General features: G+C 50.4%; 1 protein-coding gene across 1 annotated transcript in view; it reads right to left on the bottom strand.

Moving 5' to 3' along the window:
• The window catches only part of TUB (TUB bipartite transcription factor), a 63,437-nt gene extending 56,150 nt beyond the window's left edge, over positions 1 to 7,287 (bottom strand). Inside the window, 3 exon segments of the mRNA XM_007459837.1 lie at positions 6,290 to 6,337; positions 6,880 to 6,992; positions 6,995 to 7,287. Of these exon segments, the coding sequence (XP_007459899.1) occupies positions 6,290 to 6,337; positions 6,880 to 6,992; positions 6,995 to 7,036 (203 nt within the window). The 5' untranslated portion in view covers positions 7,037 to 7,287.
• Positions 7,288 to 12,283: the final 4,996 nt, after the last annotated feature.

The raw sequence follows: 12,283 nt of genomic DNA, 5'->3' as shown, positions 1-12,283 counted from the left end.
AAAAAAAAAAAAAAAAAAAAAAAAAAAAACTTACTACAAAGTTACAGTAATCAAGACAGTGTGGTACTGGTACAAAGGCAGACTCATAAATCAACATAGTAGAATTGAGAGTCCGGAAATGAACTCACATTTACATAAGTCAACTGATTTTTGGCAAGGATGCCAAGACCATTTGATTGTAGAAAAAACAGTTTTTTTCAGCAAATTGTGCTGAGACCACTGAATATCCAAAATAAGAAGAACCTGGGAACCCCCCCCCCAACCTCACACTATATACAAAAATTAACTCAAAATTACTGAAAGACCTAAATGTAAGAGCTAAAACTATAAAACTCTTAGGAGGAAACATAGGCATAAATCTTTGCGACCTTTGATTAAGCAATGATTTCAATAGATATGACACCAAAATCACAAGCAACAAAAGAAAACAATAGGTAAATCAGACTTCATAAAAATTTAAAACTTTTGTGTTGTAAAGAACACCATTAAGGAAGTGAAAAGACAACCCACAGAAAGGGATAAAATAGTTGCAACTTATTATCTGACAAGGGACTCCTTGTATCTAGAATACATAAAGAATGCTTACAACTCAGTAATAAAAAGACAGTCCATTTAAAGATGAGCAAAGGATCTGAATAGACATATTTCCAAGGAAGATACATAAATGACTTACAGGCACACCATTAGTCAGTATTAGTCACCAGGGAAATATAAGTCAAAATCAGAATAAGATACCACTTTACACTCACTAGGATGGCTATAATCAAAACCACAGATTAAAAAAAGAAAGAAAGAAAAAAATCACAGATAAAATGTGTATTGGCAAGGATGTGGAGAAATTAGAATTCTCATGCATTGCTGCTGGGAATGTGAAATGGTACAGCCACTTTGGAAAACAGTCTGGCAGTTCCCCAAAAAGGTTGAACATACAGTCTCCCAGAAGTTCTACCCTTAGGCATAGACCCAAGAGAAAGGAAACATGTCCACAAATGTTCACAGCAGCATCATTTATAATAGCTAAAAAGTGGAAACAACGTGAATGCCCATCAACTGACGAATGAATAAACAAATGTGATATATCCATATAATGGAATATTATTTGGCAATGAAAAGAAATGAAGTATTGAGACATGCTACAACATGCATGAACCTTGAAAACATTACGATAGGAAAGAAGTCAGTCACAAAGAACAACATATTGTGTGATTCCACTTACATGATATGTCCAAAATAGGCAAATCTACAGAGACAGGAAGTAAATTAGCAGTTGTGTATGGATGGGGGTGGGGAGAGGGAGGAGGAGCGACTACCAATGGGCATGGGTTTTTCTTGGGGGGTGTGGGGTAAATGAAAATGTTCTAAAATTGATTGTAGTGTTGGCTGCACAACTTAAAACACATTGAACTGTACACTATAAATAGGTGAATTGCACGGTATATAAATTATATCCCAATAAAGGTATTTTTTTTTTAAAGATAATTGACTGTTTAAAGCAAAAATAATGACAATGTATAGTTGGGTTTATATCAAAAGTAAAAGCAAAATGCGTGACAACAGCTAAAAGACAAGAAGGGGGAATGGAAGTACACTGTTGTAAGTTTCTTATGATATTCATAAAGTGGTATAATGTTTTAAGGTAGACTGTGGTAAGTTTAAGATGTACATTGTAAACCCCAGAGTAACCACTAAGAAAAACAAACAAAAACATTTAAAAAAATAAGCTAAGAATAGAAATAAAGTAGAATCATAAAAGACATGCAAGCTAATAACTGATAAGCTAAGAAGAGAGATAAAACAGAATCATAAAAGACACCCACTCTCAAAGAAAGTAGGAAAAGAAGAAAAAGAAAACAAAGAACAAGTGGGACAAATAGAATACTAATAGCAAGATGGTAGATTTTAAATCAACCATATTGATGATAACGTTAAATGTAAATGGTCTAAACATTCCAATTAAAAAGCCAAACTTGTCAGACTGCATAAAAATGACAACGAGGGACTTCCCTGGTGGCACAGTGGTCAGGAATCCGCCTGCCCCACATGCCTCGGAGCAACTAAGCCCGTGCGCCACAACTACTGAGCCTGTGCTCTGGAGCCTGTGAGCCACAACTACTGAGCCCGCTCACCTAGAGCCTATACTCTGCAACAAGAGAAGCCACTGCAATGAGAAGTCCACGCACCACAACGAAGAGTAGCCCCCGCTCGCCGCAACTAGAGAAAGCCGGCGCGCAGCAATGAAGACCCAACTCAGCCCAAAATAAATAAATAAATAAATAAATAATTTTAAATGACGATACAATTTCCAAAAGAAACCCACTCTAAAGTCAGAGGGACTTCCCTGGTGGCACAGTGGTTAAGAATCCGCCTGCCAATGCAGGGGACACAGGTTTGAGCCCTGTCCAGGAAGATCCCACATGCCATGGAGCAACCAAACCTGTGTGCCACAACTACTGAGCCTGTGCTCGAGAGCCCATGAGCCACAACTGCTGAGCCCATGCACCTGGAGCCTGTGCTCTGCAACAAGAGAGGCCACCACAATGAGAAGCCCGCGCACCGCAACGAAGAGTAGCCCCCGCTCGCCGCAACTAGAGAAAGCCTTTCGCCACAACTAGAGAAAGCCCATCACAGCAAGGAAGACCCAGCGCGGCCTAAGATGAATGAATAAATTAATTAATTAAAAAAAAAATAAAGCCAGAGAGGTTAAAAGTAAAAGGATAGAAAAAGATACGCCATGCAAACACTAATCGACAGAAAGCTGGAGTGATTATATTATTATCAGACCAATTGGACTTCAGAACAAGAAATGTTACCATAGATAAAGAAGGACATTTCTTGTTGATGAAGGGGTTAAGTTCTTGAGAGGACATAACAATCTTAAATGTTTCTGTACCTATGAACAGAACTTCAATACACATGAGGAAAATCTGATAGAACTAAGAAGAAAAAGTAAAAGTAAGGAGAAGGGTCTATGGAACATCTCTAGTCATCAGTTAAGAGATGGAAATTAAAGCCATGGTAATCCATGAGACCACCAGAAACAAGTTTAAGGGAGAAAAGAGACCAGGACAGAATCCTGGGCCATATCAGCACTTCCAGGGTGAACAGAGGAAGAAAATCTCATGAAGAAAACTGAGAAATAATTATCAGGATGGCAGGTGGTAAAGGAGAGTGAGGGGTCACGGAATGCAAGGAAGAGGGCTTCGAAAGGCAGAGTGCACTCAGTTGCATCAAATGCTGCTGAGAGGTCAACTGGGAACTGAAAGGCTTCAGCTGGATTTACAGTAAGACTCACTGGAGACACAGGATGAGAAGCTCGGGTGGTAAAGTGGGGGCAGCAGCCAGGTCGTTGTGGATTAAAGACTCAGCAGGAGGTGAGGAAATGGAGATAATAAACACTGGCTTTGATTTTAACAGGCTTGGCTGAGAACGGCAGGAGAGAGAGGAGGTTGTAAAGTCAAGGTGTTTTTGTTTTATTTCGTAACTGGCTTACAAATGAAGGAGCCAGGAGAGGGGAGCCGATGAAGATGAAGAGGGGAGAAACAACAGAGGGGGGATCTCGGGTGGAGGGGCAGAGGGGAGGGTCCCCAGATCTCTGGTAGAGAGGTTAGCTGGAAGAGGAACACCTATCTCTCAGTATGATGGGGGCCAGAAGCACGGATGGGCATGGATGCAGCCCAGGGCAGAGGTTAAAGAAATTTCCTCTTGGCAAATTTTCTTTACTTTATAAAGAGAGAGCCTAGGTAGACTGCTGGGAATGAGTAGGGAAACTGTGTAATAGAAAAGCAGAGGGATTGGGACTTCCCTGGTGGCGCAGTGGTTAAGACTCCACGCTCCCAATGCACGGGGCCTGGGTCTGATCCCTGGCCAGGGAACTAGATCCCACATGCGTGCCTCAACTAAGAGTTCGCATGCCGCAACTAAGGAGCCCTCCTGACGCAATTAAGACCCGGAGCAACCCAATAAATAAATAAATATTTTTTTAAAAAAGAAAGAAAAGTAGAGGGATTATGTGAGAGCTTTGAAAAAGCTGAAGCGGAACTGGAGTGGGCCTAGGCAGCAGGACTGCTGGGCCATACCGGGGTCTCAGCTGAGGCTGTGGACCATGAACCTGGACTAGTGTCAATTCGTGAAGGGATTCCCATCCCCCACCCTCCTCCCCATCCCTGTAAGTAAGGACTAGAGAAGGCAGGCAGTTACCATGTTCTAGGGGTGGCGTGGGAGACTAAGGGGGCCAGGTGGTGACTGGTGAACAGTTGAAGTAACAGGTCATGGGGTCCAGACTGCATAGGATCAAGGGTTGATTCAGGGCGAGGAGAAAAACTAGGAGGCAGGAGCCTGAAGGTCTCTATGAACAGACATAGTGGAGTGGAGGGAAACAGAATGCACAGGAGGTACAGAGAGATTAAGACTTCAGAGGTGGAACAGTTTCAAACGATGACAAGATCCCAGTAATGGGTGACTGAAGTAAAGGTGACGTTCAGTGAGCTGATGACAACAAAAATCTCAGAGGCCAGGGTACAGAGGAACTGTCCTCATGGACATGGAAGCTGCCAGTACGATGGGTAGAGCCTACAATAAAAACACTGTGACAAGATTCTTTTACTCTGGCTATGTCCTTCCATGGCTGGACCATGTAACTTTGCCATCAATTATGACTGTTCCCAGCTTACAGAGATATGTCCCTAGAACTCAGCCTTAACCCTGAGGCTGCCTGGCCCCTCAACTCCCTTGTCCCTCTACTCACAGCCCTGCGAGCCCATACAGGACTGGCTACCATGAGTAAAATGTCACGCTTGTTGGCACCATCTTGAATTATGCAGTTTTAAAGGGATACTGGCAGAGCTTTCAACATGGAAGAGCCAGAGTGGTGTGGGGGACCCTGGGTAAAGTAGAGAGGCACCAAATCCCGGAAAGAGTCATCCCAGAAAGCTGGTATAGCCAGGTGTCTCTGCCAGCCAGGCATCAGCTGTGGGTATATAGCCCACAGCATGCTCAGGGCCTCCATTCACAGGCGGCAGGGTCAAAACCAGAGGACTGTGCACACCCAGTAGGCCCCTTGACTCCCACACAGTGAGGCTGGCTCCCAGGCCTGTAGTGCATAGAGCCATGAGCAGGGGGTCTGGGTTCTGGTCCTGACTCTGCTGTGAACTTGCAGTGTGACCCTGCCCTGACGCCTCAGTTTTGCCTGCTAATCAAAGGGTTAGATGCATCTTAGAGATTCTCTCGGCCTTGACAGCGTATGGGTGGCGGGTGCCATCAGCTCACATCACTTAAAATGCACCAGCTGCAGAGGACAAATGAGCTGAAGTCTTCAAGCCTCATTAGAGTCATACAGCAGAGTCCGCCCCCTGGGGTTCAATCCTTACACCCCTCCCCCTCCCCCTTCTTCCCAAGAGCCTCTGAAGTAGGCTCAAGGGATAGGCCACCTCCCCACCCCCACTCCCCATCTTTCTCTGCATGAACTTTTCTTTAGGCTAAAAAGTCAACCTGGTTTGAGGCTGTAGAAAAGGAGAACACAGGGCCATACTGAGACCCACGGTTCTCCACAGAGCCCCCCTTTTAGGACACTTCATCAGAGACCTCAGCAGAAACCCAGGACCAACATCTGTGAGGGCGCAAACCAGAGCCCCGATGCCCCCCTGTGTCTTCCGCCTGGTCCCTGAAAGGGCAGGCAGATTCCGCAGGTACTGGGAGCCCTCAGCCCACACTGCACCTGGGAAGGGGGTCCGACATCTTGCCTCATCTATAAGGCAAGCCCCCTCCTTCAGAGGGCAGCTCTTCCTGCCCATCCTCTGGGCCAAGAAATATATCCTAGGGACCCTGCCATCAATAAAGCACAAATGAGGCTCCGGTCAGGAGTCCTAGAAAAGCCCCATCTCCTGACTGCAGAAGCAGGCCTTGGGGATGCCAGCCTAGGGCAGGGAGAATGTGGGTCTGGGGATCTGAATACTCTTAGTGGTCCTGGGGATGCCTGGCTGAGGGTCCCAGGACAGGCTGGGCAGCAGAACTCTGGGCCCTCTCAGCAGCCTCACCTGGCTGGAGTTGGGCAAAAGGACCACAGAACGGTCCAGGAGCAACAAACCCAGGCCACCAGCCACAACAGCCACAGTGAAGGAAGACTTCACTTAGGGGTCACACACTCCAGCGGACCCCACTTCCCATGCACACGGCTGAGCGCAAACCGCGTCCACTGCTGCCGAGCCGCCCTCTCCTGCCCACGCCCTCCCCACACAGGCTCCTGTGGGCAGCCCTTCCCCGGGCAGCACACCCTCCTCCCCTGTCAGCTCACCGAGCGATCTCCCTTCCTTCCTTCCAGTACGTCCTCCTGGTTGTTCTCCTGAGGACAAAAAGCAGGGGTGACTCCACGGCCTTGGGCCTCACCTCGTCATTCCTGCCCCTTGCCTGGCCGGACCGTGCCGCTCAAGGCCTCCTCCAGGGCCTCGGTCCCAGCCACTTCCAGTGGGAGTTAAGTGGGATCAGGTGGAGGGACTTCCCGCAGGTGCTGGCTCTGTGGGGCGCAGGACAGCAGGCAGGCAGCTCAGAATGAGGGCAGTAACGGCTGAAGCCAGAGGAGCAGAGCACAGGGGCGGGGTGGAGGCTGCAGGAGGAGCCCACCAGCAGAGGCAGAGGGCAGAAGCCGCCAGGGGCAGAGGCCTCGCTCCTGTGATGGGAGGGTTCCCCCAAGATCCCGGGCAGGCAGGGGAGCAAAAGTCCCCTGTTCACCTGTCTAGAGCCTGAGGCTTTGGGAGGGATAAGCAGTGGGACCCCATGTGGTAGGGGAAGGGAGGGCCTTGGGACTGCAGAGGGGGGAAGTCATGGGGAATGCAGTGGACACAGGGTGGGGTCCATGGGCTAAAGGTGGGGGTGTTGAGTGCTTACCGATCTCTTCGGTGGCCCCGTTTCAGGGGCCCAGGTTTCCTGTGTTGCTTTGAATGCTGAGATCCCATGGGCCGGGGAGTGCCTCCTGGGAACAAAATCCCTGTCTTGGCAAAAGGGTGCAAACCCAAAAAGAAAGCAAAGGGGTCCTGGGCCCCATGGCAGCCAGAGGATGGGGTGAATTTGGAGGCTGGTCCTGTTCAGGCTGCACACAAAGACCTGGAGCCCGTTGCAATGCCTCGTCTCACCAGCTCAGTACTGAAGCTAGCACAAGCCACCTGGGTGTCTTCCTCCATCTCCGTGGCAACAGTCAGACTAAACACCACCATCACTGATCCATTAGGACATGGAAACCCTCTCTGCCAGTCACAGTCTCACTCCCAAACCCTTCAGGACAGAGTGAATCTCCAACTCCTCAGTGGCCATGCCACTCAGGGACACCCAAGTGCTCGTTTCCATGGCAACACAGAGACCGAGTATCCCTGCATCTGTGGTTACTATGACAACCCTGGCAGAGGCAGGTACATTGAGGACAAAGGCCTCATCTGGAAGAATCACAGCCAGACACATTCACTGATGCCCTCTCTGTGACCAGCCCTGGGCTAGGGGCCAGTGGCAGGTTCTGTGCTGGGGGACACACACACTGTGCCTCTGAGGAACTGACGGGGGATCTAGGAGTTCCTTGTCTGCGTCCTCAGCCTCTTGTCCTCTCACTCAACCTCAAGTGTACGGAGTGATCCTATCCCCTCACAGGGCTTCAACTCCCACAGCCTTTACATAGAGCACATCCATGCTTGTATCATGGGCTCACTCCCCTCCTAAACTCTAGACCCCCTTCCATCTGCTTGCTCTCTGGACACATCCCTCTGGATGTCCTGCAAAACCTCACACTGAGGTACACAGCTTGGGACTTTCTGTGACTCTGAGCATTTGTTCTATATATCCTGTCTCTGAGAGTGACACATACAGCCCCCCAGGTGCCATCATTGCTCCCTCTTTTCCCTGTCCACCTTCCTCAGCCAATGCAGACAACCATCAAGCCGTTCTGAGGTTATCTACCAAGCATCCCTTAGCTCCCCCCGCCCCCTTCCCTGGACCCCTATCCTCTGTGGGGCCTCCTCGTCTGTTGCCCAGAGTTCGGCATCAGGATGGTGTCTGCTTAGAACTCGCCTCTCTCAAATCCATCCATCCTCCAACGGGCACCAGAGTAAGCATTCTAAGTGCAAATCTGATCACGCCTCCCGACCCTGCTTAAACCCTTCAGAAGCTCCCCGCTGCCTCAGGGCAGAATCTAAGCTGCTTTTCCTCTGCCGAGTCCTGCCAGCCCTCCACTCCCAGGTCTCAGTCTGGCTCCTGCTCAAGTCACCTTCTGCCTCTCTCTTTCCTCCGTCCAGCCCTGCTTGCTCCCTTTCTTACCCATCCTCAGCCATGCTCTCGTAAAAATTATACTCAGATTTTCAGTGAGAGCTTAGAATAATAATTAGGAATCTTTGGGATTCAGTTTCAAATTTCTGAGCGGAAAATGATGCCTAGTTACAAAACCAGACAATGCTGACCCCACCCTGACGGCACCCCGGAGCCCTTGGCCTCTAAGTCTGCCAAACAGACGGAGAAGGATTTGTGGGGAGACTGTAAGTGGCCGGATAGGAGAGTGCAAAGGTGAGCCCATTCTGTCAACTCTCGCAGCCTCTAGAGAACGGAACACAAATTGTCAGCTGAGAGGGCATCTCAGCCCCTGCCCTTTGCATCACCGATGGCTCAGAAGGCGGAGGGGTCAGAGCCAAGTTCCCCAGCTCTCAGTCTGCTGTTCTTTCCACTTTGCAACATGCCTCAAAGCTCCAAAGTCAGTGCAGGGAAGACAGCACAGAGTGTAGTGAGCAGACATGCTGCACGCGGCGGCTTCCACGTGGGTGAGTACACGTGTGTGGCCCACCTGAAACCGGAAATCACATCCCTCCACATCTCATGAACTTCTTTCAGATGCCTTCTGTCCTGCTTCAGGCAGAATGGAACTTTGCAGCCAGAGTCAAAGGGCATCTCAAAGCTGATGCTCAGGCGGGCACCTTCTCAAGCACAGCATCCCCCCGGTCCCCTTCCTGCCCAGGCTCTCAGGTTTATATATTGGTCCATAGGAATGTGGACCAGGAAGAAATGCATCAACTGTAGATGAAGCCAGCTTCCTGCAAGGAAGCCCATCCTCACCTTGAGGCTGGCGGTGGCGCCCACCTGCATGACACCCTGGGGGAGGACTGGAAAAGGACGGACAAAAGGAGTCACAGAACCTGGGGGCTGGATTTCTGACCTCTTTTACATACATTATCTCTTTTAATGGTGAGCACAACCCTCAAAGGAGGGAGGTGTTATTGATTACTTCCCAGAAGAGGAAACTGAGGCTCAGAGGGGTGTGACTTGCCCAGTAAGTGGCAGAGCAGGCACTGGGCGACCTTCTGCCAGGCTGGGTGACTGGAGAGCGTGCAGCTCAGCAGGGCTGTGGAGCCTCAGCAGGGACGTGCTGCAGCAGAACAGCAAGGGTGGAAGTGCTCCCCACGCATTTCATCTGAGACCCTCAGATTTCCCACTGGGACAGCACTGGGACACTGAGTGGCTGAGTGACCTAGGCCTGGACATGACAGTGCCTCAAGTCCAGAAATAATTTGGTGTCCTGGACACCCCTTCAACACGGATCTTTCTGCAACGTTTGTTTAACCCTTAGACAAGCTAAGCACAGCTGGAGGGCGGGGCTGGTGGGGACAAGTGTCCCTCGGCTTAGAGGCCCTGCTCAGCGAAACAAAAGCCCTTCAGTGAATTAGATCTACCCCCTGCGGAAGGCTGGTTAGTCAGCATCCATGCTTCCCTGTCACAAACAAGTCATCACAGTATTCCTTTAGCCACATGCCGTTCTCAACCTACCGCCGACCCGGAAGGATTCAGGTAACTGTAATTCTCCCCATCTCCACGCATGTCCAGCAATGTTTCAGCTTCTTCTGAGCCTGGTGCATCAGGGACGCTGTCAGACATGCCTGCACTTATCCAGTCCTGGCTGGACGTGATTACAGGAGTGGGGCAAGACCGGCGTGTTCCGTCCTCCAGGTACCACAGCAGTTACCATGGCAACCTGCAGGCCCTCTTGAAGATGCCTGAAGGCTGAAGCAGGGTCCAGAGGGATGGAGTGGAGGATGGGCACCGGGAAGGACTGCCCATGGTGGGGACCCCAGCTCAGAGATAAGCTGAATTCCCCGCACCTGAAGCAGTGGACAGTGAGAACTGAGGGAGCAGGGAAGGAGGGCCCAACAGGAAGTGGGGGAGCAGAGCCAGGATGGGGGTGAGCTGAAGGAGGCACTCGCCTGGGCGCAAAATTTACGCAAGTACCAAAACAACCGTGATCAAGATAAATCATATTTAAGTCAAAATGAATGCAAAAATATCCTCGATAAAATATCAAAATTGTAAACAAAGACAGGGTCCTAGAAAGCTGGAATTACAGTGAGGCAAGTGAAGCCAAGTCCTGCTATCCAGGGTTGAATCCTGTCTTTACTAAAATTTTGATTTTGTTCATTATGGATGGGTTTTTTTGCATTCTTTTTGGTTTTTAAAAATTATTGCATTAAAATATCATTTATCTGGTCACTAAGCTTTTTGGCGGTCCTTTAAATTTTGTACCTGAGGTAAAGGCCTCACTTGCTTCACCCTAGTCTCGGGCCTGGAGGGGAGGACTGACTGAGTCAGGGCAGGAGGCACCCTGATGCAGTTGAAAAGGCCATTGTGTGACAAGTCACCAGGAGACACGGGTTCACTAAACTGCGGGGATTCCTCTCAGTTCTGATAGAACCAGATTCAGCTTTTACAAGAATCTGCAGCCTGAAGGTTGCTGCTGGGGATCGCAGGTGCCTGGCACGCACATGGGTCTCCTACATTCGGGCGGGGGGACGGTGACTCAGGAGGTGGCTCCCATCTCTTGCCCTCCCTCAGGCTGGCTGCTAAGGGGAAAGGAGGGCAGAAGAAGGGGAGAGGGGAACGGAGGGGGCGGCAGGGAAGAGGCTGGTAGTTTTGCGCGGCTGGGAGCAGGAACGGCAGATTAGCTGTAATTGCCTGAAGCTGAGAGGCTGTTGATAAATGTTACTAATAATCAACCTTCAGATCTGACACCAGCTCAGACTGGGATTACTGTTTTGAATGGAAATTGAACCCAAACCAGTAATTACCCTGGTGAGTGATGCCAGTCTCACTCTGGAGACTGTTCTAAGCAGGGAAATGGCACCTGCACGTCAGTGTCAGCCCTTCAGGTAGAATATTCTGCAAGGGGCCCTTTCCCAAGAGCACAAGCTGGCCTGGCCTCCACTGACGCAATGGGACAGAATCAACAGAAATATCCACCCTTCCTCCAAGAAACACCCACTCGTCATCCACTGCTTCTAAGCAGAATCCAGACCTCAGACCTCCCTGGCACTGTCCTCCCCCTTGGGCTGGGTGGAGGTCCCCGCGGACATCTTCCCTAGCTGTCAGAAGGAATTGCTTGGTGGATGGCAGTCCTCCCCAACACTGATGCAGCTCTCTAGGCCTCTGTCTGGGACCCCTGGGTGGCCACACAGTTGTTCCCTGTTAGACTGGGTGTGACTCTTGGAATGGGCTGAGCTGGGGCCAAGTGAGAGGGGCAAGGCCATCACAGGTGCTAGAGCCCACCACAGCCTGTCTCCATCCCTGATGAGCGTGTGCTTGCTCCAAGTGCCAGGCAAGAGCCAGGTATGCCTGGAAGCTCTCCCTGGAAACAAGCAGCTCTCCGGCCCTAGCCTGTATCTCCTTAGCACCCCTCATCCCATCTAGAGGACACCTAGAATGCTGGCACCAGCCGGAACAGGACAGAGGGAGAAAGACTCCCCTGATCCTGAACCAGCTTGCCTCCCAGGGTGCACTCGGCCCGGCTCCTTCCCCCTGCCCCAGCTTCTCAGCAGGGTAGCCGGATACTAACGAAGCCCTAGACACACCAGAGTGATAAAGAGTGACAGCAAGTCTCCCTCCTGTTTGCACATCATACACCACCAAACACCTTCCGCCCCCTCCGCTGTGCCAGGCCCCGTGGCCCAGAGAATAAAACAACTGCCCTCAAGTTGCCCTGCCAGAGAGGAGAATAAGGCAGGTGATGACAGATCATCACAACTGCAGGTTGTCCCAGATGGTCCCTCCCCATGACCCAAGTAAAATGCCCTGAACTACAGTCTGGAGGTGTCGATGAGCTGCCTCAGGGGGCAGACGGAGCTGGTCAGGCCTAGTGGGATTCAGAGTGTGTGTGACCACAGCCTTTCAGGTTGGAACTGGACCTTGAACAGGGGGCAAGCGGCAGAACACACAGGGCCCTCCCCAGAGGGAGCCGACACCTCAAGGGTGCCACCTAGTGGCAGCGCGGCAGGGA

The sequence above is a fragment of the Lipotes vexillifer genome, unplaced genomic scaffold (assembly GCF_000442215.2).
Source record: "Lipotes vexillifer unplaced genomic scaffold, Lipotes_vexillifer_v1.1 scaffold61, whole genome shotgun sequence".
NCBI lineage: Eukaryota > Metazoa > Chordata > Mammalia > Artiodactyla > Lipotidae > Lipotes > Lipotes vexillifer.
Note: the sequence above shows the minus strand (reverse complement) of the source record. Positions and strands in the feature narration are given on the sequence as shown.